General features: G+C 48.3%; 7 protein-coding genes across 9 annotated transcripts in view; 4 read left to right on the forward strand and 3 right to left on the reverse strand.

Annotated features, from left to right (window-relative positions):
* Window positions 1–1,953: 1,953 nt before the first annotated feature.
* LOC101753622 (zein-alpha PMS1) lies at window positions 1,954–2,711 on the reverse strand. Its single transcript, XM_004979647.1, has one exon. The coding sequence runs from the start codon at window positions 2,661–2,663 to the stop codon at window positions 2,049–2,051; it is 615 nt and encodes a 204-aa protein (XP_004979704.1). The 5' UTR covers window positions 2,664–2,711; the 3' UTR covers window positions 1,954–2,048.
* A 1,904-nt stretch (window positions 2,712–4,615) lies between these two features.
* LOC105914875 (kafirin PSKR2) lies at window positions 4,616–8,028 on the reverse strand. The gene is made up of 2 exons (XM_012848039.2): window positions 7,396–8,028; window positions 4,616–5,358 (listed from the first exon to the last, which is right to left on the reverse strand). The coding sequence occupies exons 1-2, from the start codon at window positions 7,987–7,989 to the stop codon at window positions 4,711–4,713; spliced, it is 1,242 nt and encodes a 413-aa protein (XP_012703493.2). The 5' UTR covers window positions 7,990–8,028; the 3' UTR covers window positions 4,616–4,710.
* Window positions 8,029–9,216: 1,188 nt separating this feature from the next.
* On the forward strand, window positions 9,217–11,136 carry LOC111258348 (nucleolar transcription factor 1-like). The gene is made up of 2 exons (XM_022829553.1): window positions 9,217–9,693; window positions 11,014–11,136. Exons 1-2 carry the CDS (start codon window positions 9,217–9,219, stop codon window positions 11,134–11,136), a joined length of 600 nt encoding a protein of 199 aa, XP_022685288.1.
* Window positions 11,137–11,402: 266 nt separating this feature from the next.
* Window positions 11,403–11,729, forward strand: LOC111258349 (peroxidase 7-like). The gene has a single exon (XM_022829554.1). The coding sequence runs from the start codon at window positions 11,403–11,405 to the stop codon at window positions 11,727–11,729; it is 327 nt and encodes a 108-aa protein (XP_022685289.1).
* A 2,665-nt stretch (window positions 11,730–14,394) lies between these two features.
* Window positions 14,395–15,833, forward strand: LOC101762141 (cytochrome P450 89A2-like). The gene is made up of 3 exons (XM_022829555.1): window positions 14,395–15,207; window positions 15,249–15,494; window positions 15,630–15,833. The coding sequence occupies exons 1-3, from the start codon at window positions 14,395–14,397 to the stop codon at window positions 15,831–15,833; spliced, it is 1,263 nt and encodes a 420-aa protein (XP_022685290.1).
* Window positions 15,834–16,337: 504 nt separating this feature from the next.
* Window positions 16,338–18,944, reverse strand: LOC101754432 (expansin-B3). Of its 3 annotated transcripts, XM_022828995.1 has the most exons (6): window positions 18,604–18,918; window positions 17,871–18,064; window positions 17,708–17,776; window positions 17,512–17,621; window positions 17,171–17,355; window positions 16,338–16,934 (listed from the first exon to the last, which is right to left on the reverse strand). In XM_022828995.1, exons 4-6 carry the CDS (start codon window positions 17,572–17,574, stop codon window positions 16,466–16,468), a joined length of 717 nt encoding a protein of 238 aa, XP_022684730.1. In that variant the 5' UTR covers window positions 17,575–17,621; window positions 17,708–17,776; window positions 17,871–18,064; window positions 18,604–18,918; the 3' UTR covers window positions 16,338–16,465. The 3 variants fall into 3 exon arrangements, with proteins under 3 accessions (XP_022684730.1, XP_004979706.1, XP_012703423.1); XM_004979649.2 differs by having other exon boundaries at window positions 17,708–18,064; window positions 18,588–18,944; XM_012847969.2 differs by having other exon boundaries at window positions 17,708–18,064; window positions 18,604–18,920.
* A 3,348-nt stretch (window positions 18,945–22,292) lies between these two features.
* Window positions 22,293–22,998, forward strand: part of LOC101762551 — a 10,070-nt gene continuing 9,364 nt past the window's right edge. The window contains exon 1 of the mRNA XM_022829556.1: window positions 22,293–22,526. Within this exon, the coding sequence (XP_022685291.1) occupies window positions 22,293–22,526 (234 nt within the window). The remainder of the gene's footprint in view (window positions 22,527–22,998) is intronic.

Here is a 22,998-nt window from a genome sequence, read left to right on the forward strand (position 1 = left end):
GATTGACCTGGGTAACCTGAGGTTCTCCACTATGAATGTATCATCGAACCTCACGAACTCAAAAGTGCAGCTTCTTCGAGGCATCGTTTACCCCAGCACAACAGGGAACACACCACGTCAAACACCTTGTGAGCACTGCAACTCAGGGTGCAGGCCGGGCAGGTAGCCCAGTGTCTGCCATGACGTACGCGGCCAATCGCCATGGCTGCAGATGGAACACCTCCGTGCCGGTGGCGGTGGGTCAGAACTCAGTAGCTGACGCATTTGCTACCGATCGAACATCGCCAGATCAAGCTCAAGAGGATCGCATTCGACAATAGGTGAGGCTGAGGCAGTACCTTGACTGCGACGGCTGGGTCTGTGATGTGCTCGAGCGCCGCAGCAGCAACGCCATGAACTCTCTGCAGGGCGGAGGCAACAGTGTAATTGGCCGGGCGTTGAAGCAGCATCTACTTGCTCTGGCTACGCTCCGTCCCCGCAATCGACTTGCCCCGCGACCTGGCCGGCGAGCCGGCGACAGTCAGTCGCCGCAACCGCCGCCGTCTTTTGACTTGGAGGGATTCAGCCGTTTTCTCGGGGGAAAGAGATCCAGCTGTTCCTGCTGCGAGGATGCGGGTCCGGGAGAGTTGCGTGGCATCCTGTCCACAAATTTGGTGGGCTTTGCGTGGCTGTGCTGTCCCGTCCAGTGAAATCTAACCTTTCGGAGATACTGAACGGCCTCACGGTATTTGCATGATGTAATATGTACTTAAATCATGTAATGGCTCCATAGGTACGATACATAATATTTGGTAGTTGTCGAATGTATGGCACAAAGAATTACGAAACACATTTGGACACAGATAGGACTTCATAATCTCAACCAATACTTTTCTTGTTGTGTGGTAACAATGGATCGGATTAAAACCTAGACTCTTTTGTTTTCCATATATACTCAGGAACCAATTTCATCGGTGCACAACAACATGAGACACTGGCGCTCAACTTAACCGTATCATATTTCCATTCAATTCTTGGGTGCGACATGTCTATGGCTACAAAGAAGATGATATTCCGACCCTACACGCTACCTCTATTAAACTATTACGCCGGCTAAAAGTGTTGTATCGTTCACTTTATGAATTTGAATAATGACTTTTGAGATATTTGCACAAAATAACAGGAAGCGCAATGAGTCCTTCGTCTAAGCTCATCAGCACCATTTTACGGCAACATGTGAATCAAACATGTAACCAAAAAATTGTAAACAATGATGTTTGGTTTATGAGCATGTATTGTTCCCCATCATGCTAGCAACGTAGACTATTGTGATACGTGTGTTATGTTATATACTTGGGTTGAACTTTTTTGCCAAAAATTTATGTCCATTCTTGGGAGAGGTTTCATGCGTCAAATTGGTAGAATCAAGAAGTCGTGGGCCATAGCAAGGTCAATTTTTTTTTGCGTTCCTAGGATTTATCCATGCCCATATCTTCACTGTATATGGAAGCATGCATGACTTTTTGCTAGAAAAAAATATTGATCATGTGTGTAAAGATGATATAAGTACGAAATAAGATGTAATGACTTTATCGAAAAATTTTGGGCTCAACTTTGGCCTTCTTCGTGAGAACTATGTTATACTCAGGGATTTCAGTGGCAATGATTGAAACATGTAGATATACTGGCATATAACATGCACAATAATAATTAGTGATGTTGACCAATTCTCTCTCCTATGGAACATTCGAAACAACCATTGTGTTATCTTAAGTCCTACTACGCGCCCGTGGCGTGGCTGTGCTGTCCCATCTAGTGAAATCTGAACTTTCGGAGATACTGAACCGCCTCACGGTATTTGCATGATGTAATATGTACTTAAATCATGTATGGCTCCATAGGTACGATACATAGTATTTGGTAGTTGTCGAATGTATGGCACAAAGAATTACAAAACACATTTGGGCACAGATAGGACTTCATAATCTCAACCAATACTTTTCTTATTTCCGGGGAGTCACCCATGTCCTCATGCAAACATAATTATTCAAGTACAACTCATAAGTAATCTAGAAGAGGGCAGAACCAACGATGGGTTGCTGCAAGAAGGCGGCGGGACTCGTCAAAGCTAGTTGGTTGACTAGCTGTTGCTGCTGCCAGAAGGCGGCAGGGTTTGCCAATGCAAGTGGGTTCAATGGTGACAGTTGCTGCTGCAAGATGGCGGCTGGGTTCACAGCAGCCAGTTGGTTGAACGGAAGCAGCTGTTGTTGCTGCAAGAAGGCAGCGGGGTTCGCCAGGGCCAGCTGGTTGAACGGGAGTAGCGTCTGTTGTTGCAAGTATGCGGCGGGGTTCGCCAAGGCTAGTTGGTTCAACGGTGATAGAATGCGTTGTTGCTGTGCCGTGATGCTTTGTACTGTCAGATGAGACAGGGATTGCTGCTGCAATAAGGCCGACTGTTGTGGTAGGAACATGGCCGATGATGGTAGGATGCTTGCTGCAAGTGCCTGCTGTAGCCTGTAGGATTGCACAATTGGGTGTTCATACCCAAGAGCTGTGTAAGGTGAGAGGTACTGGGGAATTGTGGCTGCGGCGGCGGCTACTGAGCACTGTGGGACAAGGACCGCGGTAGCAGCGCTCACTGAAAGAGCAAGGAGCGCAAGGAAGGCAAATATCTTGGCTGCCATTGTTGCTAAGAGGTTGGTTGTCGGTTTCAATGTCTATGTTGCTAGATTGATGGGTGATTGGAATACCTACACAACATTTGGGGCCTATTTATAGGCATGAGAGCTCATGTAGCTTTAGCAAGATTTTTGCTTGTGCCTTGCAAATCGCTAGCTTGATAAACTAGAGATGACATGGTATCTAGTCAATTTTGGCATTTAGTGATAAATACCCTTGTGTTGTAATGTATGTGTTGGCAAGACAACTTGAAGTTGTACAAGCAAAAAAGTGTCTTCTTCTGTTGGTATTGTCTTTGTGACAACATCATGGTCGGTTCACCTTTAAACACGTAAAAGTCTTAGCCACAAAAATATGTGTTCCACTTTGTTAAAGTTGGTTTGTAAAGCTGTGATTTGCTGATGTGGATCCAAATCATTTTGAGCTTCATTGTTCATCTGACTCGGATAGGATTTGTTCCATGAGCCAATCCTCATGGATGATAGAGGTAACACACTAGTTCTAGAAGAAGTTATCAAGTAAGTAATGAGCCAATACACAAGAACCTAGATTAAGTCAGTATTGTAAGTCATGCAAACAAGGTGTACATATTGTTTGCGTTGTGGTTGCGTGGAATCCGTTTGCAATCGGTGTGGATATATTGCACCAGATCTACGCATGCATATGTTAGAGCTATCTCTCTAAAGGTGAAAGTCGCTCAAAGTGGGAGGACCGCTGCTTGTGCACATTGTAGTTTCCCAAGATTCTACTTTTGACATATTTGAATGTATTCTACCTTGTCTACAGATACATATTGTAGGGCCATCTATATCGATCCATAGGAAGTTTTTTTTCCTACTTTTGCATAATATTTCTATGAAAAGTTGAAGATAGTGTTTCTGGATGTGTGGTAACAATGGATCGGATTAAAACCTAGACTCTTTTGTTTTCCATATATACTCAGGAACCAATTTCATCGGTGCACAACAACATGAGACACTGGCGCTCAACTTAACCGTATCATATTGCCATTCAATTCTTGGGTGCGACATGCCTATGGCTACAAAGAAGATGATATTCCGACCCTACACGCTACCTCTATTAAACTATTACGCCGGCTAAAAGTGTTGTATCGTTCACTTTATGAATTTGAATAATGACTTTTGAGATATTTGCACAAGATAACAGGAAGCGCAATGAGTCCTTCATCTAAGCTCATCAGCACCATTTTACGGCAACATGTGAATCAAACATGTAACCAAAAAATTTTAAACAATGATGTTTGGTTTATGAGCATGTATTGTTCCCCATCATGCTAGCAACGTAGACTATTGTGATACGTGTGTTATGTTATATACTTGGGTTGAACTTTTTTGCCAAAAATTTATGTCCATTCTTGGGAGAGGTTTCATGCGTCAAATTGGTAGAATCAAGAAGTCGTGGGCCATAGCAAGGTCAATTTTTTTTGCGTTCCTAGGATTTATCCATGCCCATATCTTCACTGTATATGGAAGCATGCATGACTTTTTGCTAGAAAAAAATATTGATCATGTGTGTAAAGATGATATAAGTACGAAATAAGATGTAATGACTTTATCGAAAAATTTTGGGCTCAACTTTGGCCTTCTTCGTGAGAACTATGTTATACTCAGGGATTTCAGTGGCAATGATTGAAACATGTAGATATACTGGCACATAACATGCACAATAATAATTAGTGATGTTGACCAATTCTCTCTCCTATGGAACATTCGAAACAACCATTGTGTTATCTTAAGTCCTACTACGCGCCCGTGGCGTGGCTGTGCTGTCCCATCTAGTGAAATCTGAACTTTCGGAGATACTGAACCGCCTCACGGTATTTGCATGATGTAATATGTACTTAAATCATGTATGGCTCCATAGGTACGATACATAGTATTTGGTAGTTGTCGAATGTATGGCACAAAGAATTACAAAACACATTTGGGCACAGATAGGACTTCATAATCTCAACCAATACTTTTCTTATTTCCGGGGAGTCACCCATGTCCTCATGCAAACATAATTATTCAAGTACAACTCATAAGTAATCTAGAAGAGGGCAGAACCAACGATGGGTTGCTGCAAGAAGGCGGCGGGACTCGTCAAAGCTAGTTGGTTGACTAGCTGTTGCTGCTGCCAGAAGGCGGCGGGGTTTGCCAATGCAAGTGGGTTCAATGGTGACAGTTGCTGCTGCAAGATGGCGGCTGGGTTCACAGCAGCCAGTTGGTTGAACGGAAGCAGCTGTTGTTGCTGCAAGAAGGCAGCGGGGTTCGCCAGGGCCAGCTGGTTGAACGGGAGTAGCGTCTGTTGTTGCAAGTATGCGGCGGGGTTCGCCAAGGCTAGTTGGTTCAACGGTGATAGAATGCGTTGTTGCTGTGCCGTGATGCTCTGTACTGTCAGATGAGACAGGGATTGCTGCTGCAATAAGGCCGACTGTTGTGGTAGGAACATGGCCGATGATGGTAGGATGCTTGCTGCAAGTGCCTGCTGTAGCCTGTAGGATTGCACAATTGGGTGTTCATACCCAAGAGCTGTGTAAGGTGAGAGGTACTGGGGAATTGTGGCTGCGGCGGCGGCTACTGAGCACTGTGGGACAAGGACCGCGGTAGCAGCGCTCACTGAAAGAGCAAGGAGCGCAAGGAAGGCAAATATCTTGGCTGCCATTGTTGCTAAGAGGTTGGTTGTCGGTTTCAATGTCTATGTTGCTAGATTGATGGGTGATTGGAATACCTACACAACATTTGGGGCCTATTTATAGGCATGAGAGCTCATGTAGCTTTAGCAAGATTTTTGCTTGTGCCTTGCAAATCGCTAGCTTGATAAACTAGAGATGACATGGTATCTAGTCAATTTTGGCATTTAGTGATAAATACCCTTGTGTTGTAATGTATGTGTTGGCAAGACAACTTGAAGTTGTACAAGCAAAAAAGTGTCTTCTTCTGTTGGTATTGTCTTTGTGACAACATCATGGTCGGTTCACCTTTAAACACGTAAAAGTCTTAGCCACAAAAATATGTGTTCCACTTTGTTAAAGTTGGTTTGTAAAGCTGTGATTTGCTGATGTGGATCCAAATCATTTTGAGCTTCATTGTTCATCTGACTCGGATAGGATTTGTTCCATGAGCCAATCCTCATGGATGATAGAGGTAACACACTAGTTCTAGAAGAAGTTATCAAGTAAGTAATGAGCCAATACACAAGAACCTAGATTAAGTCAGTATTGTAAGTCATGCAAACAAGGTGTACATATTGTTTGCGTTGTGGTTGCGTGGAATCCGTTTGCAATCGGTGTGGATATATTGCACCAGATCTACGCATGCATATGTTAGAGCTATCTCTCTAAAGGTGAAAGTCGCTCAAAGTGGGAGGACCGCTGCTTGTGCACATTGTAGTTTCCCAAGATTCTACTTTTGACATATTTGAATGTATTCTACCTTGTCTACAGATACATATTGTAGGGCCATCTATATCGATCCATAGGAAGTTTTTTTTCCTACTTTTGCATAATATTTCTATGAAAAGTTGAAGATAGTGTTTCTGGATGTGTGGTAACAATGGATCGGATTAAAACCTAGACTCTTTTGTTTTCCATATATACTCAGGAACCAATTTCATCGGTGCACAACAACATAAGACACTGGCGCTCAACTTAACCGTATCATATTGCCATTCAATTCTTGGGTGCGACATGCCTATGGCTACAAAGAAGATGATATTCCGACCCTAGACGCTACCTCTATTAAACTATTACGCCGGTTAAAAGTGTTGTATCGTTCACTTTTATGAATTTGAATAATGACTTTAGAGATGTTTGCACAAGATAACAGGAAGCGCAATGAGTCCTTCGTCTAAGCTCATCAGCACCATTTTACGGCAACATGTGAATCAAACATGTAACCAAAAAATTTTAAACAATGATGTTTGGTTTATGAGCATGTATTGTTCCCCATCATGCTAGCAACGTAGACTATTGTGATACGTGTGTTATGTTATATACTTGGGTTGAACCATTTTTGTCAAAAATTTATGTCCATTCTTGGGAGAGGTTTCATGCGTCAAATTGGTAGAATCAAGAAGTCGTGGGCCATAGCAAGGTCAATTTTTTTTGCGTTCCTAGGATTTATCCATGCCCATATCTTCACTGTATATGGAAGCATGCATGACTTTTTGCTAGAAAAAAATATTGGTCATGTGTGTAAAGATGATATAAGTACGAAATAAGATGTAACGACTTTATCGAAAAGTTTTGGGCTCAACTTTGGCCTTCTTCGTGAGAACTATGTGATACTCAGGGATTTCAGTGGCAATGATTGAAACATGTAGATATACTGGCATATAACATGCACAATAATAATTAGTGATGTTGACCAATTCTCTCTCCTATGGAACATTCGAAACAACCATTGTGTTATCTTAAGTCGTACTACGCGCCCGTGGCGTGGCTGTGCTCTCCCATCTAGTGAAATCTGAACTTTCGGAGATACTGAACCGCCTCACGGTATTTGCATGATGTAATATGTACTTAAATCATGTATGGCTCCATAGGTACGATACATAGTATTTGGTAGTTGTCGAATGTATGGCACAAAGAATTACGAAACAGATTAGGACACAGATAGGACTTCATAATCTCAACCAATACTTTTCTTATTTCCGGGTAGTCACCCATGTCCTCATGCAAACATAATTATTCAAGTACAACTCGTAAGTAATCTAGAAGAGGGCAGAACCAACGATGGGTTGGTGCAAGAAGGCGGCGGGACTCGTCAAAGCTAGTTGGTTGACTAGCTGTTGCTGCTGCCAGAAGGCGGCGGGGTTTGCCAATGCAAGTGGGTTCAATGGTGACAGTTGCTGCTGCAAGATGGCGGCTGGGTTCACAGCAGCCAGTTGGTTGAACGGAAGCAGCTGTTGTTGCTGCAAGTAGGCAGCGGGGTTCGCCAGGGCCAGCTGGTTGAACGGGAGTAGCGTCTGTTGTTGCAAGTATGCGGCGGGGTTCGCCAAGGCTAGGTTGTTCAATGGTGATAGAATGCGTTGTTGTTGTGCCGTGATGCTCTGTACTGTCAGATGAGACAGGGATTGCTGCTGCAATAAGGCTGACTGTTGTGGTAGGAACATGGCCGATGATGGTAGGATGCTTGCTGCAAGTGCCTGTTGTAGCCTGTAGGATTGCACAATTGGGTGTTCATACCCAAGAGCTGTGTAAGGTGAGAGGTACTGGGGAATTGTGGCTGCGGCGGCAGCTACTGAGCACTGTGGGACAATGACCGCGGTAGCAGCGCTCACTGAAAGAGCAAGGAGCGCAAGGAAGGCAAATATCTTGGCTGCCATTGTTGCTAAGAGGTTGGTTGTCGGTTTCAATGTCTATGTTGCTAGATTGATGGGTGATTGGAATACCTGCACAACATTTGGGGTCTATTTATAGGCATGAGAGCTCATGTAGCTTTAGCAAGATTTTTGCTTGTGCCTTGCAAATCGCTAGCTTGATAAACTAGAGATGAAATGGTATCTACTCAATTTTGGCATTTAGTGATAAATACCCTTGTGTTGTAATGTATGTGTTGGCAAGACAACTTGCAGTTGTACAAGCAAAAAAGTGTCTTCTTCTGTTGGTATTGTCTTTGTGACAACATCATGGTCGGTTCACCTTTAAACACGTGAAAGTCTTAGCCACAAAAATATGTGTTCCACTTTGTTAAAGTTGGTTTGTAAAGCTGTGATTTGCTGATGTGGATGCAAATCATTTTGAGCTTCATTGTTCATCTGACTCGGATAGGATTTGTTCCATGAGCCAATCCTCATGGATGTCATTGAGTCGTTCATGTTTTCTCACCTGCTAGAATGCTTTGCACCAATGATGAGCATTACACTGCAAGAGACATTCTAAGTCAATATTGTGAGATGATCAAGTTGGGCAAATCCCACCAATTCCTAGGAAAAAAGAGAAAAAGGAAAGATAGGATCCGGGTCGCGTGAAAAAACATGAACATTGCTTCGTAGAAATCCGACCCAAAGGAGGAAGAACATTGAGTAGACTCTGCATTGTTCAATTTGTGTCATCTCGCTCGCTCGCTCTCTCTCCATTTTGTTTTTTGCTAGTTTTACCACAACATGTATATGAGCCCCTCCAAGTTTCGAAGGACATAAGAATCAGGCACTACTCACTAGCCATCTATAGCCCACAAAATCCTTTTCTTCTCTATTTTTTTTTCGGTTCGACCTGCTCCCAATTTCAGCCCACAGTCCGATCCGACCCAACACCGTACCCCAGCACGGCCATATATTGCACTCAGAAGTCCGTAACAAACTCTGAAAGGAAGAAATCTGCAGACCACATAACCTGCAAACCTACCCTAATCCGTGCTTTAACGCCAATCCGGATCGATCGAGGACTCTGAGTTCAATTCGGACTCCTGCCTAGATGCACTGCAATATTAGCAGAGACGAGCAACCCCGGCCTGACGCCGACGGCTACCTGACCTCTTCTAATTCAGGGCCAACGCGTTCTGTCAGACGGAGGAGGGCTATCAGAAGTTGCAGAAGTGCGTGCGCAAAGAGATGGAGGCCAAGGAGGGCTATGTCGAGGTAGACGACGATTGGGTCAGGCAGAAGGCAGGCTTACAGGCAGCCATTGAACGGGTACTGAAGAAACTCGAAGGGATACTCGAGCCGGAGACTGAGTCTTCGTCTTCGTCCGATGACGATGGCAGCGACGACTACACGTCGGATGAGGAGGAAGATTATGACGACAACGACATCAGCGACTGCTCTTCGGATGAGGAAGATGATGGTGACGACAGTGACTACTCATCATCAGACGAAGAGGAAGATGACAACGATGATGGCAGCGACTGCTCGTCAGATGACGAGGAGGAAGACGACGATGATGAGGACGACAGCAGCTACTTCTCGTCGGATGAGGAGGACGACGATGAGGACAGCTACAGCTCCTCAGATGAGGAGGAGGATTGTTTTGCGATCCTTGGCGATTGTGCAATGCTAGGCTTTAATTTGATAACCTTCGTGCCACGCGCAGTACTTACTAGGTTCAACTTCCGTTTTGTATTGGCTGCATGCATTACGGCTTTCTCTTCGTCCTGTATGGATAATTGATCATTTTAACTGGATCTTCTCATACCAATTTCTTAGTCTTCATGATGTTGAAAGATCACCCTTTCGCTCTCTGATTGGATTCGTTCAATTGCTACGCAATATTTCTCGCTAATGCGAGAGGTTCTCAGTGGACTGGGAACGCAGTGCAATCACAATTTCTGTTTGTTGATTGAAAGTGTACGTTTCAGTGCTGTGAATATCTATTGTCATACAAATTAAAAGTTCTGGATCCACAAGGTCTTGCGCAATGAAAGTTACCTCTTTATTAGAATGAAAAAGTTTATATTGTTTGTGGTGGAAAGTTTTAGATGTTTTACTTACTTATTAAAAGTGACAGAGCAGATGATGTAAGGAGGGCTTGGACTACTATCACCATGGCGAGTCCCACGAAATGTTAAGCAAGATGCCAATAATGGGATGGAGAGTTGTCCCTATTTTTTAACCTAAGGTCCTAGAGAACAATACTACTTAAGCATGGAAGGTAAAAGATTCTTATTTCTTAACAAATATGTGTCATGACCCTGGTTCGACCACATGGCAAACTGCAAACAAATTTTGTATGACCAAACTGATGATCTGGATCTGATCTGGTGAGTTTCAAACAATATTATTAAGTAATGCAAAATTGCTATGAGTTTCAAACAATATATATATATATATATATATATATATCGTCGCCAAAAAGAAAAGGTATCCTGTGCATATCAATATCCAGTTATAAGTTAATCGGAGCTTAAATTGCTACTATACCTAACTGTAATCCAATCCTGATGATCCCACGAATTTGAGTGTTTGATGCTTATTTACTCCCTCCGTTTCAAATTTTAGGTCGTTTTGACTTTTCTAGGTTCATAGATATTGTTATGCATCTAGACATATATATACACTATATTTAGATGCATAATAATATCTATGCACCTAGAAAGCTAAAAGGAACTACAATTTGGAACGAAGGGAGTATTTATTTTTTTACCTAAGTTCCAATAGCGCAACAAAATCCAGGGGTCGTCATGAAGATTCAGGAATGTTATGAATTTAGCAAAATCCACGTTATTAGACTGACGTGGCAGTAGAGTGTAGCATGCAGGGTGCATTGTTTTAGTAGCGAATTATGTCAGGAGTAATACGTACCAACTCGATGCGGCCCTGCAGCAGTGCAGCTGTTCTTCTCCGCTCTCGTCGTGCTCCCCATAGCACGATCGATATCCCTTCCTGAACCAGCGGTGTCTGTTCCTGAACCAGCGGGCGATGCAGCTGATCGAGGACACCCGCATCACCGTGCACGCACAGTGCGGGCCCACCGTGTCCTGCGCCGACATCCTGGCCCTCGCCACCCGCCGCGCCGTCGTCCGCGCAGGCGGCTGAACCTTCCCCGTCCGCCTCGGCCGCTATGACAACGTCGCGCCGGCGACCCACCGCGACGTCGCCGCCATCCCGCTGCCGAACACCAGCGACGCCGACAAGCTCCTCGCCGCCTTCGCCAGCCGGGGCCTCACCGACCTCGTCGCGCTCTCCGGCGCGCACTCCATCGGCAAGGCACACTGCCCGTCGTTCCGCGACCGGGCGGCGCTGTACGACGACGACTTCACCAGGAAGCTCTTCAGGGACTGCACTGCAGGAGGGACGCGTACATGGTGGAGGACCTCGACGGCGTCACGCCGCGGGCGCTCGACAGCCAGTACTACAGGAACCTGCTGTACAGGGGCGAGGGGGTGCTGACATCCGACGTGGCGCTGCTGAGTCACCCGTTGACTGCCATGTCGGTGAGGTACTACAACGATCACCCGCAGGAGTTCCTCAACCATTTCTCGTCCAAGATGGACAAGCTCTACAATGTGCCCCGCCCCGGGTTCGGCGAGATCCGACGGTTCAGCTGCTTCAGGACCAACAATAATGGCTGGTTCGTCGACCGCGGCGGCGACGTCGGCGAGGGGGAGGGGCACCCAGCTTCTGCTTGATGGTCTTTGTTCTCCTCTTTGTTACGCCGTGTGCCCAAACATGTTATGCTCATTAGCTAGCGCACTGTTTTGCGTGCAATGTAATAAGACTCTGCGCGATGTAGTCATCTCATCGGTGGCTTTGCTTTTCTTTCCTCCATAGGACAGTGTATGTATGTTGTTTTAAGTTACTACACTGTTCTCTGAGTTGCTACATCATGATTTGAGAAGATTATATTCTAACATTACCTGTTACAACATCCTTGCTACTTTGAGATCTTGAAAGGGCACGGGGGATATTGGTTTAGTTATCGGAGTATTGTCATATTGTGCGATATAGAGTGCCTGACAGCGACTGTATTTACCTTCTTCACTCTTTCAACTCGAAAATTCTGCTAGTTACGTGATGAGATCGGTGCCGACCAATGTGCAAAGTAACACAACCACAACTTATGAGCAACTAGTGCCGGCTGTGTTTGCCCTTAGCTAAAAGGTTGGGCGTTCTCCACGTTGAACCCTTGAGAGTTTGTTCGGTTAATCCCCTCCCCAAGGTGGCGGTGTTTGGGATACTGAACAAGGCAGGGGTGGCAGAGACATATTTTTTTTGGGGGGCGGCGGGGGGATGTGGTGGTGAGAGATTTATGGTTTTTGAGTTCGGGAAGGATAAATGCAGAGGTAAAATGGACTTTGTCTCCCCAAAATATTTGACACGGAATTCTCTAGCTAGTATATATACACATATGCATAGTGCACTAGAACAACGTTATTAATTGCAATGTTATCTTGCTTTAGTGATGATTATCTGGTCTGGCCGTCCACATCATCCATCCATGCATGTGCTTTCGGGATAAGAAGGCAATAAAAAATGAAGGAAGATGATCATATGTGGAAAGCACTACTGCAGTACTGCTCATATGGCCTTCAAGCTTCAGCATATATTTGTACTTCCAACAAATCCATCCATCCCTCCTACCAAACATAAAACTATGAATCTGGACCATTCCATCCCATATAACCAAAAAATCAGGATCATCCTATCCAAAAAAACTGAGATGGGACCGTGCCATCCCACATTGTCTTCGAACCAAACGCATGCTAATTAAGAATATAGCGTAATCCTATATACATTCCTGTACGATAATCAGCCTCGAAGGTGCGGCAGCAAAAGAAAATCACTATCTTTAGTCATTCCTAATCGGGGACAATTCTAATAGATGGTTTATGATTAAAAAGTAAAAAGAAAAGAAAGATGTTTCATCTAAATGAAACAAAATCTACCTATTTCCAACACAAATATTACCCACTACTAGAAAGTGCAAGATATATTTGCCTAGTGTTGCGTATGAAACAATAAATGAAACAATACATTGGAACTATATATCATAATAATCAATTAAATTCTCCCTTTAATAGTATGTGGCACTCTTAGAAACATCGATCCACGAATTCTTCATTAGGATTGGCCTAATTCATTAGGAGTAGCTCTTCTTCTATTCCCTTTACATTTCCTTTCTCTTTTTTAAGTTGTGGACACGGCCGACAAACTGCTCCACCGATCGAGTAGCGGCATGGGGAACGTGTGAGGCTTTTTATAGTAATGCATGGTGATCCTCGTGATCTGCTGTAATAGTTTAAACTAATTAACTTTGGACTATCTGCCTCTGGAGGCAATGCTGGGAGCGTCATATCATGCACTATTGAGCATGTTTGGTTAAAAGTGATTGTTGTGGCCGTTGGAGGAAGTAGACAAAGGCAATCATGCTGCATACACTACTACTCAGGTATTATCTTGAGATCATTAGATATTGTTATGGAAATTAAAGGTAATATATTTGGCTTTTAACAAATGTGCATCACGTATTAAAACTTCAAAGGCTAATCTCTTCATCATGCTACAGCCTAGCTTAACTACTTTCCATTTTTCTTGTGGTGTATTTTTTTCTCAATCTTAATATAATCACGCACGACGTGCACGTACCTCTCCCCATTTTCTAAGTTGCATTATCTAAAGCCTTGTGAATCATTGCATGTACGGTACAACTGGCACTCTGAGAATGGATGGGATTGCTTGGAAAGCAAGGACAAGTTTTAGGTGTACAACAAACAAGGCAATTTTTCATTCAAATTCGTATGTTTGGTTCGGAATAAAACTTATAGTGGGATACTTTTTGGTGCAAATAATCCACCCCACCAAAACATTATTTCAGGGAGAAGTACATTTGTTCAAAAGAAAGGACGATTAATGCCTACTTATATATGTGTACCAAGAAGTGGACAAAGTTGGTGTAGAACATAGAGTGATTGTAATAAGATAAGACACAAATTGTGATGATGATGGTACAATTACACTTGAATTTTTTGTGCTAGCTGTGAAATTTACGGGGTACAACACAAATTGATAATAAGGCCAAGATTCCTGATTTTGCTAGAGATGGAGAGGGAAAGCCAATCTCAGTTAAAGTTGGAGATGAGGTTGAATATTTGAGTGAGTAAAAAAAAAATAAACTACTATTGGTATTGCAAAGTTAAAAAAAAATCATTTCACCCTGGACGGCTGCACACTAATTACAACTGCACGTTGTTAATTCCTTGCATTGGCGCACGAGTATATATATAGTCGGACACAATACTTGTTGAACCCAGCACGAGCTTTTAGCGAACCCAGATATACGCAAGAAAATAGACCATGGATACAGTGCAGCTTCTGACGCTCATCGTCCTAGCCGTTCTCGTCTTCCTAGCCGTCACCCTCCGGCGAAGCATTACTAGGAACGCCGCCGTGGCTTCCCCAATCCCGCCCACCATTGAAGTCACCGACCCGGCCGTCGCCCGGAGCATGCTCGTCGACCACGCCGATGTCTTCTCCAACCGCCCGCTCGCGCCCTTCCCCGTCGACTACGACGCCGGGCGGCGCCGCCCCAGCCACAGCATCAACATCGTGCCCCACGGCCCGCTGTGGCGCGCGCTCCGGTGCAACCTCAGCGCCGGCGTCCTCCACCGCTCGCGCCTCGGCGTCGTCGCGCCGCTCCACCGGGACGCCGTCGAGGACCTCGTCGCCGGCCTCTCCGCGCAGGGCCAGGGCGGCGGCGTCCTCCTCCGCGACGCTGTCCACACGGCGCTGTACACGATCTCCGTGCGCATGTGCTTTGGCGACGGCGTCGCCACGCGCGACGACGTGCGCGCCATGCAGGACACGCTCAGGGAGTTCTTCGACAACATCGTGGAGGCCAGGGGCCTCGCGGCCTCGAGGGTGGCGAGGCTCCTGCACTGGAGGCAGTGGCAGCACTTCGGCGGCACGTTCGACCGGCTCATCGGGCTCTTCCTCCCTCTGGTCGCGGCGAGGCAGCGGCGGCGATCTCAATGCGGTTACGGCGGCGGCGGCGGCGACGACGGAGGAACGATCCGCCCGTACGTCGACTCGCTCCTCGACCTCCGAGTCCCCGACGACGACGTGGACGGCGCGCGCCGCCCGCTCACGGACCACGAGATGGCGTCGCTCGTGTGGGAGTTCGCACCGAGACGGCGGTCGCCTGCGTCGAGTGGAAGCTCGCCCACCTCGTCGCCGATCCAGAACTCCAGGACAACCTACACCGGGAGATCGCCGACGCCGACCAGGGCGATGGCGCGATCGCCGACGAGCGCCTCCGCGACCTGCCGTACCTGCGCGCCGTCATCCAGGAGAGCCTCCGGCTGCACCCGCCGGTCCCGTTCATCGTGCGCGACGTCGGCGCGGAGGACGGCACGGTGGCGCGCTACACGCTTATGGTGGCCGACGTCGGGCGGGACGTCCATTGGCACCGTACGAACTCGATTGATTTGGATTTGGGAAGTGATTGCTCTTTCACTCTCGATCAAAATTGATGCCCGCGTACGCATCGCCTAATCAACAGGTGATCAACCTGCAGTTGCAGCTTCCCGTAGACCGGCTCCACCGGCGCGGCGCTTCCGGCCGCCAGCTCGCACGGGTCCAAGAAGGCGACCAAGCTCGTCCCGGCCATACTGTTGCTGCTGCTCACGGTGGCCGTGCTCGGACGTGGGGACGTTGGGAGCAGAGCAGACGAGAAGAGCAGTGACACGACCTCGCCCGCGATGAGGAGTCCCGGAGCTCCGGCGAAGGCGCGCTAAGCACTTTGTTGCTTTTGCAGAATATTTTACTTGCTCATTCCCATTCCCATCTTTCCTGCTAGTTGTGATCTGGTTAGTTGATGCAGCGACAGGTGGATTTGGACTAGCCTTCGGAAGAATTGCGCCTGTTTCATGTTTAATCCCTACAGCTTTAACTTGCTTCTGATGATTTGAATGTGCTGATGCCAAGTTTTTGTTTATTTTTGAGAAATACAATAGGTGCGTGATCTCCTAGATTCTTATGTAATCAATTTCGAACCTTAGTTGATAGTGCTGGTGCCAAGTGTGCTCCGATCGTCCGGACCGCGCGCCGTGGGCTGAACAAGGTGTTTTCAGGCCCATGTTTTCCAATAGTGCTGCGGCACACGCGGCTAGGAGGCAAATAAGGGCTGCCTGATGATGGCCCAGCCCAGACGGCTTCGACGGGAGACAAGCGAGACGGATATGGATTCGGCCCAACCTGACGAGTTCTGTTTATAGTTTTCAGAGGTGGGGGAAAACAAATGCAGAGGAATCAACGAAATTCATAGGAATGTTATGGTTTTCATCATCAAATTTTTGAAGACACACAACACCTCCTACAGCATAGCCGCATAGGACACCCGACATATCACTTGTCACCTGCAAATTAACTACGGCACATCAGTCCCATGCAAACGAGACAATACCAAACAAATCAAGCCAGTAACGCCGAGAATTTTCGTGTCCAGTCCAGCAGCAGAGCTAATAACCAGTCCAGCAGCAGAGCCAATATCCAGACCATCATCAGAGCTAAAAGCCTGGTACTGGATGTTGGAGCGGTAGTAGGTGTTGGGCGCCCAGTTGGCCGGGATGACCTGGTAAGCCACCAGCTTCTGGCCAGACTCGTTGGTGATGCGCAGCGAGAAGGGGGCCGTGAGCGGTCGTCTGGTGTCCAACCTCCAGATGGATCCCCACGACTCCCGCATCGGCGTCCACCACCCGGAGTTGGCCTCCATGAGGTCCACCTGGACGACATCGCCGTCGCCATCTTCGAACTCAACGAGCACCGCCAAGTAGTTAGGGTTTGAGCCGTGCTCGATGTGGAAGGTCACCATCTGCCCGGGGTAGATGCAGGGCACCCTACAGGAACAGGCCATGTTATATGTAATTTGGATTAGGCCATGTTATATGTTACATGTTATATATAAAACACCAAATTGTAAAGTGGAAGTACTACTGCTATTTGTGCGAATCTACTCAAACTGATTGTTGTCGCTAAAGTTTGTTGAGCAAAAGTACAAGGGCTCCATAGCAAAGTAGGGCCATGAGATTGGTTGGCCTCTGGTTCTATGAAATAAGCAGTGCATGTCACAGACCTCTTGAACTGGATGTCGATGATGCCGGCGTGGCGGAGCTCATCATTGCGGCCGGGCTTTGCCAAGGCACCAAACGCCGTGCCGCTGAGGTCAAAGTGGTACTTGGCGACTGGGTAGTAGTTCATGTCAGTGATTGCCACCGTCTCCGGATTGCCGGAGCATGCAGGGTGGTTGAGGCATCTTATCTGAGAAAGGTCAGCAACAAATGAAAGGATTTAGTCCACTGTGCCTCATCTTGTTTTCTCTCAGTGTATCTCTGTTTCCATTTTCATGAGGGCATCCAACAGCACAAACAACCTTGTCGACATCCTAGAAATAGTATCTCTGACCAAGTAACGTACCTGGTAGCACGAGCCGCAGCCCTTGCCATCCTTGAACAGGGGCTGGTTGCCGCATGACGTCATGGCCGAGAAAGGAGGCAGGTTCACGTTCTTGAACCCGCAAGCTCCACCTGCATGCATGGAAGCTTATAGATCGTCCAACAACAATACACACCATATATAATCTGGCGCCATGCACCGACTTTAATGTACATACCGTTGTCATAGGGGCCAGCGCCGGTTGGCGCACCATACCAAGTTGCCCTGGCAGCCACCCAGTAGGGGTCTGCGGTGATGTGGGAGGCATTGAAGTTGACGATCCTAGTGCATGAGCCATACAAGACAAGGAGGAGGAAGATCAGTGCACCAAGTGCAATCACCTTGGACGAGGCGATCATGGATGCCATCTTACTAGCTAGATCGTTAGCTGCTAGTACTAGGCAGGCATGAAGCTCGCTGTTTCGATGGTCAGCGCGAGAAGCACCTTGCCAGGATATCCTTTGGTAGGGGGGTCACATGGCTCTGGAGCAAACGCAGAGCACCTGATGTCTTTTTGGTGGAGGGTTACATGGCTCTGAAGCAAAACATGAAAGGAATGGAGGCATCAGGTCAGTCGTGCTTATATAGGATTTGAAGCTAGGGTGGTCCAATAAGTCAAAACTTTTGAATATCTCATGTAAATTATCAACTTAAATACAAGAACAAAAGCTTGTCCTACAAACATCTTCAGATCCACAATTAAGTATTAAATTTGCCTCAAAAGAGAGCTTACACATTTACAATAGTTCAAATAAGACAACAATACTATTCCTTCCCGATGTCGGGCTTATGCTTTCCAACAGCCATAAAGTCTCCATTATACCATCTTCATTCACACTGAATAAAACATCTTCACAAATTACTAGTTGCTTGCGAGTTTACAGATGTACATTCCTACCGCCGGCTACCAATGTGCATTCCATGTTTTCTCACAACAATGCGCAATGCGCTACCAATGCGCTACAATCCTACATTCCTAGCTTCCTACCATGGCTACCAGTGTGCAAGGCTGCAAGCTAACCAAAACAAGTTACGAATAACTGAAATTGGTGAGCTACCTTGCTGCTTGCCTACCGGCTTGGTGCTGGGTGTCGGCTGCTTCCCTGTCGCTCCTCTGCTCCTGCTACGCCAGGCTGTCGGCTGAGGGCGCCGCCGGAGAGCCAGCCCACCCGCCGCCGCCGCCGCCCGCCGGATCTCCTCCGCGCGGCCGCGCCTCCGTTGCCGGACGCCGGCTCGCTCCTCCTCTCCTGCCTCCCTGGCTCCCTCCGTCGACGCGTCGCCCGAGTCGCCGTCGCCGGATGCCCGGATCCGGCGGGGGATGGCCACCGCGCGCCGCCGATTTGAATCGGCGAACCCTAGGTCGCCATCCGCTCCGCCCCCGCGCCTCCCGTCTCGCGGCTCGTTCGCCCGTTCGGTCTGCGATTCGGAGTCGGAGTGGACGGCCTGGATCGCTTCCGTATCCGAGTCCGCCGGCGTGGGCTACAAGGCCCAGCCCAATTTAGATTCCAAGCAAAGAGAGAGAGAGCTCGCAGCCCATCAGGACTCCGACTCGCACCCGAGATCCAGGCCCGCCCACTCGGACTCCGACTCGCACCCGAGAGAGCCCTTCGTCTACCTACATAGGACGAGACGCGCCGCCGCCTCCTTCCCCCCAAATCGAAAGCTCGGGTTCGAAGCATCCACACCCCCAAATCCCTCGGCGAAGGCGAGATCAGGCGAGGCGGGTCCGCATCGATGGAGGGTTACGCCCCCAAGGCCGCGGAGGCGTCCGGCGAGGAGGAGGCGGCGCAGCAGGCGGCTGTGCTAGCGGCGGCGGCGTCGAAGCTGGCGGACGCGGAAAAGCAAGCGAAGGAGGCCAATCAAGCAGAGGAGGAGGAGGAGGTGGTGGTGGTGGAGGAGGAGGAGGAGCAGGAGCAGGAGGCTGCTGCTGCTACCGATGCTTATGCCACTGATAGTGAAGACGAGGGGGATGGGATGACTTCCATGGAGTACATCATGACCTACAAGGAGCTGCCGCCGTTCGAGGTGGAGCTGATCATGCAGAATCCTGTGCAGCGCACTCTCTTTGCTGACACCGAGATGTACAAGGCCCTGATCGCAGACCCCTCCACGACGCAGGAAGACATCGATGATGCTTCCGACGAGCACGAGGAGAATCAGAACATGAGGATCCGGTTCCATGATTGGGTGCGCAGCGAGTACGAGGCCAAGGGCTACGTTGCCGTCAGCGATGAGTACATCGCCAGGAGGGCTCGCACAGAAGAGTTCTCCAGGAAGCTGTGGGAGGAGGGGTTTTCTGATTCTGACAGTGAAGACGACGTCGAGGAGGGTGCCCACTGACTGAACTGAGATGAGGATCAATTTGTCCGTGCTCTATCTGGTTGTTTACATATCATATATCTATGTTTGCAACTAAGTTAAGCTCTGATGTTGGTTAGTTAATGCCCGTTTTTATATGAAAAGTTGTGCTAAGCTAGGATCTGATGAATGTCATCTTCTGCTAAATCATGTTTGAATCGTGGAAAGGGAATAAGATGGGCAGACGACGGCTGCACAAACGGGACTCCGACCAGTGGGGAGGAAGAGCCGATGAGCCGCCTGGGAAGGACTCGAGTTCCCTTCCATGGAGAACCAGCGGCCGGGGACAGCTGGGACCCGGTCAGCCGAGCCGCGTCACGGCTCACGAGAGCCCCCGGGCCCCGGCAGCGGCAGGCCGGCATCACCGGTAAAAAAACAAACGAGACCCGTATTTCCCTCGTAGGAGTAGTCGCGTGCGCGTATAGTATACGGAAGTGGCCACGGCGGCCCACTGGCTCAGGACTCTGCCACGCCGTTCGTAGGAGTATTTCGCAAAGGCTACGGCTGGCGGCCTCTGCTGTGCCATCATCGTCTCATCGATGCGTCGTGCCAATCAGTCAGAGCGGTGACGCCTGAATCCACTAGTCCACTGCACGCGCCCACGATGCCTGTACAGGGAGAGGCAGAGGACAAGCAACGCGGTTGTGGATCTATCATGCTCGCAGTCTCACACCAAGCATGTCATGCCATGCCATTTCGTATATATCGGCACACACATGCAAGTCCTCTCTACTGTTTCCACCCTGTTTTACGAATCAGCCCGTAGCTGACACTTTAGACCGGGCTGGTTTGGTTTTGAAAGACCGGGCAAAGAGGTGCAGTTGCTGGGTTGGTCTGCGATGGGTTCACGGTTTCGACGGTTTGAAACCTGTCAAATCACAAAGGAAACAAGATACACCCGCACGATTCGAATCGCTGCTCCATCCGTCGCGTATACAAGGAGGTTTGCATGAGCTTAGAAGCTGCCATCCATTTGAGACGTCGTGCTCGCTGCTTGGCGACATCGATCCTCGAGAGCGTCGTCGACGGCATGCGGCGGCGCACAGCCAGCCTTGACCCCGAAGGCAGCGGTGCTCAATTGAAACCACATGACCATCGTCGTGCTCCTCCGGCCAATTCAAACAATTGAATCCACAACGTTGATACCTCCGGCCAGCAAACGCCAATTCAAACAATTTGAGAACATACACACGCATCTGCGAAGCGAATTGTCGATATGTATCCATCCAGCGTGCCTTGCCGACAGACTCAGGTGACCAAGCGAGACAAGAACTGACAAGTGCTAGAGGTAAATTGCGTTTTCCATGGTGAGATACGTCCAGACCAAGCGATATCCTCAATCGCTTCCTCCTTCGCGGCCTCCAGCTTTAAGTTGGGATCTCGTTTTTGGCCTCCACACCACCGCCGCCTAAAGGAAGCACAAATCCATCAATGGGGGCAGGTTCGCCTGGTTTTTAACCCGTTGCAATTCAACCATTTATGCTGGTCTTGTCTGGTTTGGTTTAGCGGGTTAGCTGGTTTCCATCAACCCGGTGAACAGGCCTAGCATTCTCTATCCTTTTCTTTGGTTCCCGTGCTAAGTTCAAAAACTAAATCTTGCTCGTTCACTCCATGGCATCTGACAACCTTCACTATCGGAGTAGTATTAAGATTGGAGAACCTTGTACAAATGGCATTCTCTATTGGTTTTCCCTGATATAGTACGTCTGTGTGAAGTGGATAACACACTTTGGCAGCAATCACGCACGTGAGTACGTTGGGAGCAATCGAGAAAGCACGTGCTAGTATTTATCGCTTGTTTTCACGCACGTATGAACAGTATATTTTCAACCTAACAAATTTGAAGGATGTTTTTTCTTTCTTAATTTACAGTGAGTTTTTCCTGATAAGAACCACAGTCCTATGGTTTGGCCGACCGATCCTCTGAAAATTCAGACGACGGATCGCATTCGTTCAACAACAACCTCTCCGTCTCCTCCCTCGTCGGCTGTCGCTCACTACTCCCGCCTCCGCCACACCGCGATGCCGCGCGCGCGAAGGCCTCGACGCCGCCGCTGCGCGTCCAGGGCCGCTGGCTCTGGGGCCATGCAGCCGAGGCGACGGCCGGGGGCCCAATAGCTAGCAAAAGGCCTCCCACGCAGTCTAGTCCTGCACGACTGCACGCGACGCAGTCGAGGAGACGGGAGGCCACCACGGTAATCGAGGAGGGCAAGAGGCATTAACATAATTATAATTGAATGATTGAATCCTGAAATCTCTGTTCATGGCCCCCTCGCCGCTCCCAAGGCTTGTGCTCGCGCCTAGCATCTCGAGCTCTCCCGTTTGGTATGGAGGTCCCGCGTCCGACATCCTGGACCTGGGCGGCGCTTGTCGTGATCGGAAGGCCGCGCGCCGAGGCCGGCGACATGGGCGCCGCCGCGCGCGTGGCGTTCGACGGAATGCCGCGTCCGCACGCCGCGGTGCGGAACACGCTTACCGGCGTCTACGCACGCGTGGGCCGCCTGCTCGAGGCATTCTGCGGGATGAGGCTCGATGGAAGAAGCCTTGCTCAGAAGATTGTGCAAGTGGGAATGGGCTTGCTTGAGTGCATGGAAGAGCAGTATGGTCTGGTGCCAGATATCGAGTTTCATGTGCTGTTGGTATGCTCTGTCGTACTGGATGCTTGGCTGATGCACATCTGATCTAGAGAGTTGTCACTCGGAACATGTAAAAACTCCTCTATTGCAGTGGCCATTGCCGAATGTTTTCCTTCCATTCATGGGGGAATTTGGTGGTTGGAGAAGCAGCAGCTAGTCATCTCTTGTCCTTGGGTTCAGAAAACAGAGTTAAGTACAAGTTGATATTTATGTCTTGACATTGGTGTTGATGTCAAGTGAACTGGGACGGGAGGTTAGAGGTGACGTGGTTGGTTGGAATGCTACGATCAAAGGCTGCGGAGAGCTGGGGCGAGAGGAAAGGGCAATTGGATTTGCAGATGAAATGCTGAGAATAGGCATTAATCCGGATGCGGCTCTGTTCTTGCAGATCTTACATATGATCTCTTTGATTCCATCACTGAAGACGAGGATGGTGAAACACATGACTAATTGCCAAGGTCCGAGTACCAGTGAA

Source organism: Setaria italica, chromosome VIII, assembly GCF_000263155.2.
Source record: "Setaria italica strain Yugu1 chromosome VIII, Setaria_italica_v2.0, whole genome shotgun sequence".
Classification (NCBI taxonomy): domain Eukaryota; kingdom Viridiplantae; phylum Streptophyta; class Magnoliopsida; order Poales; family Poaceae; genus Setaria; species Setaria italica.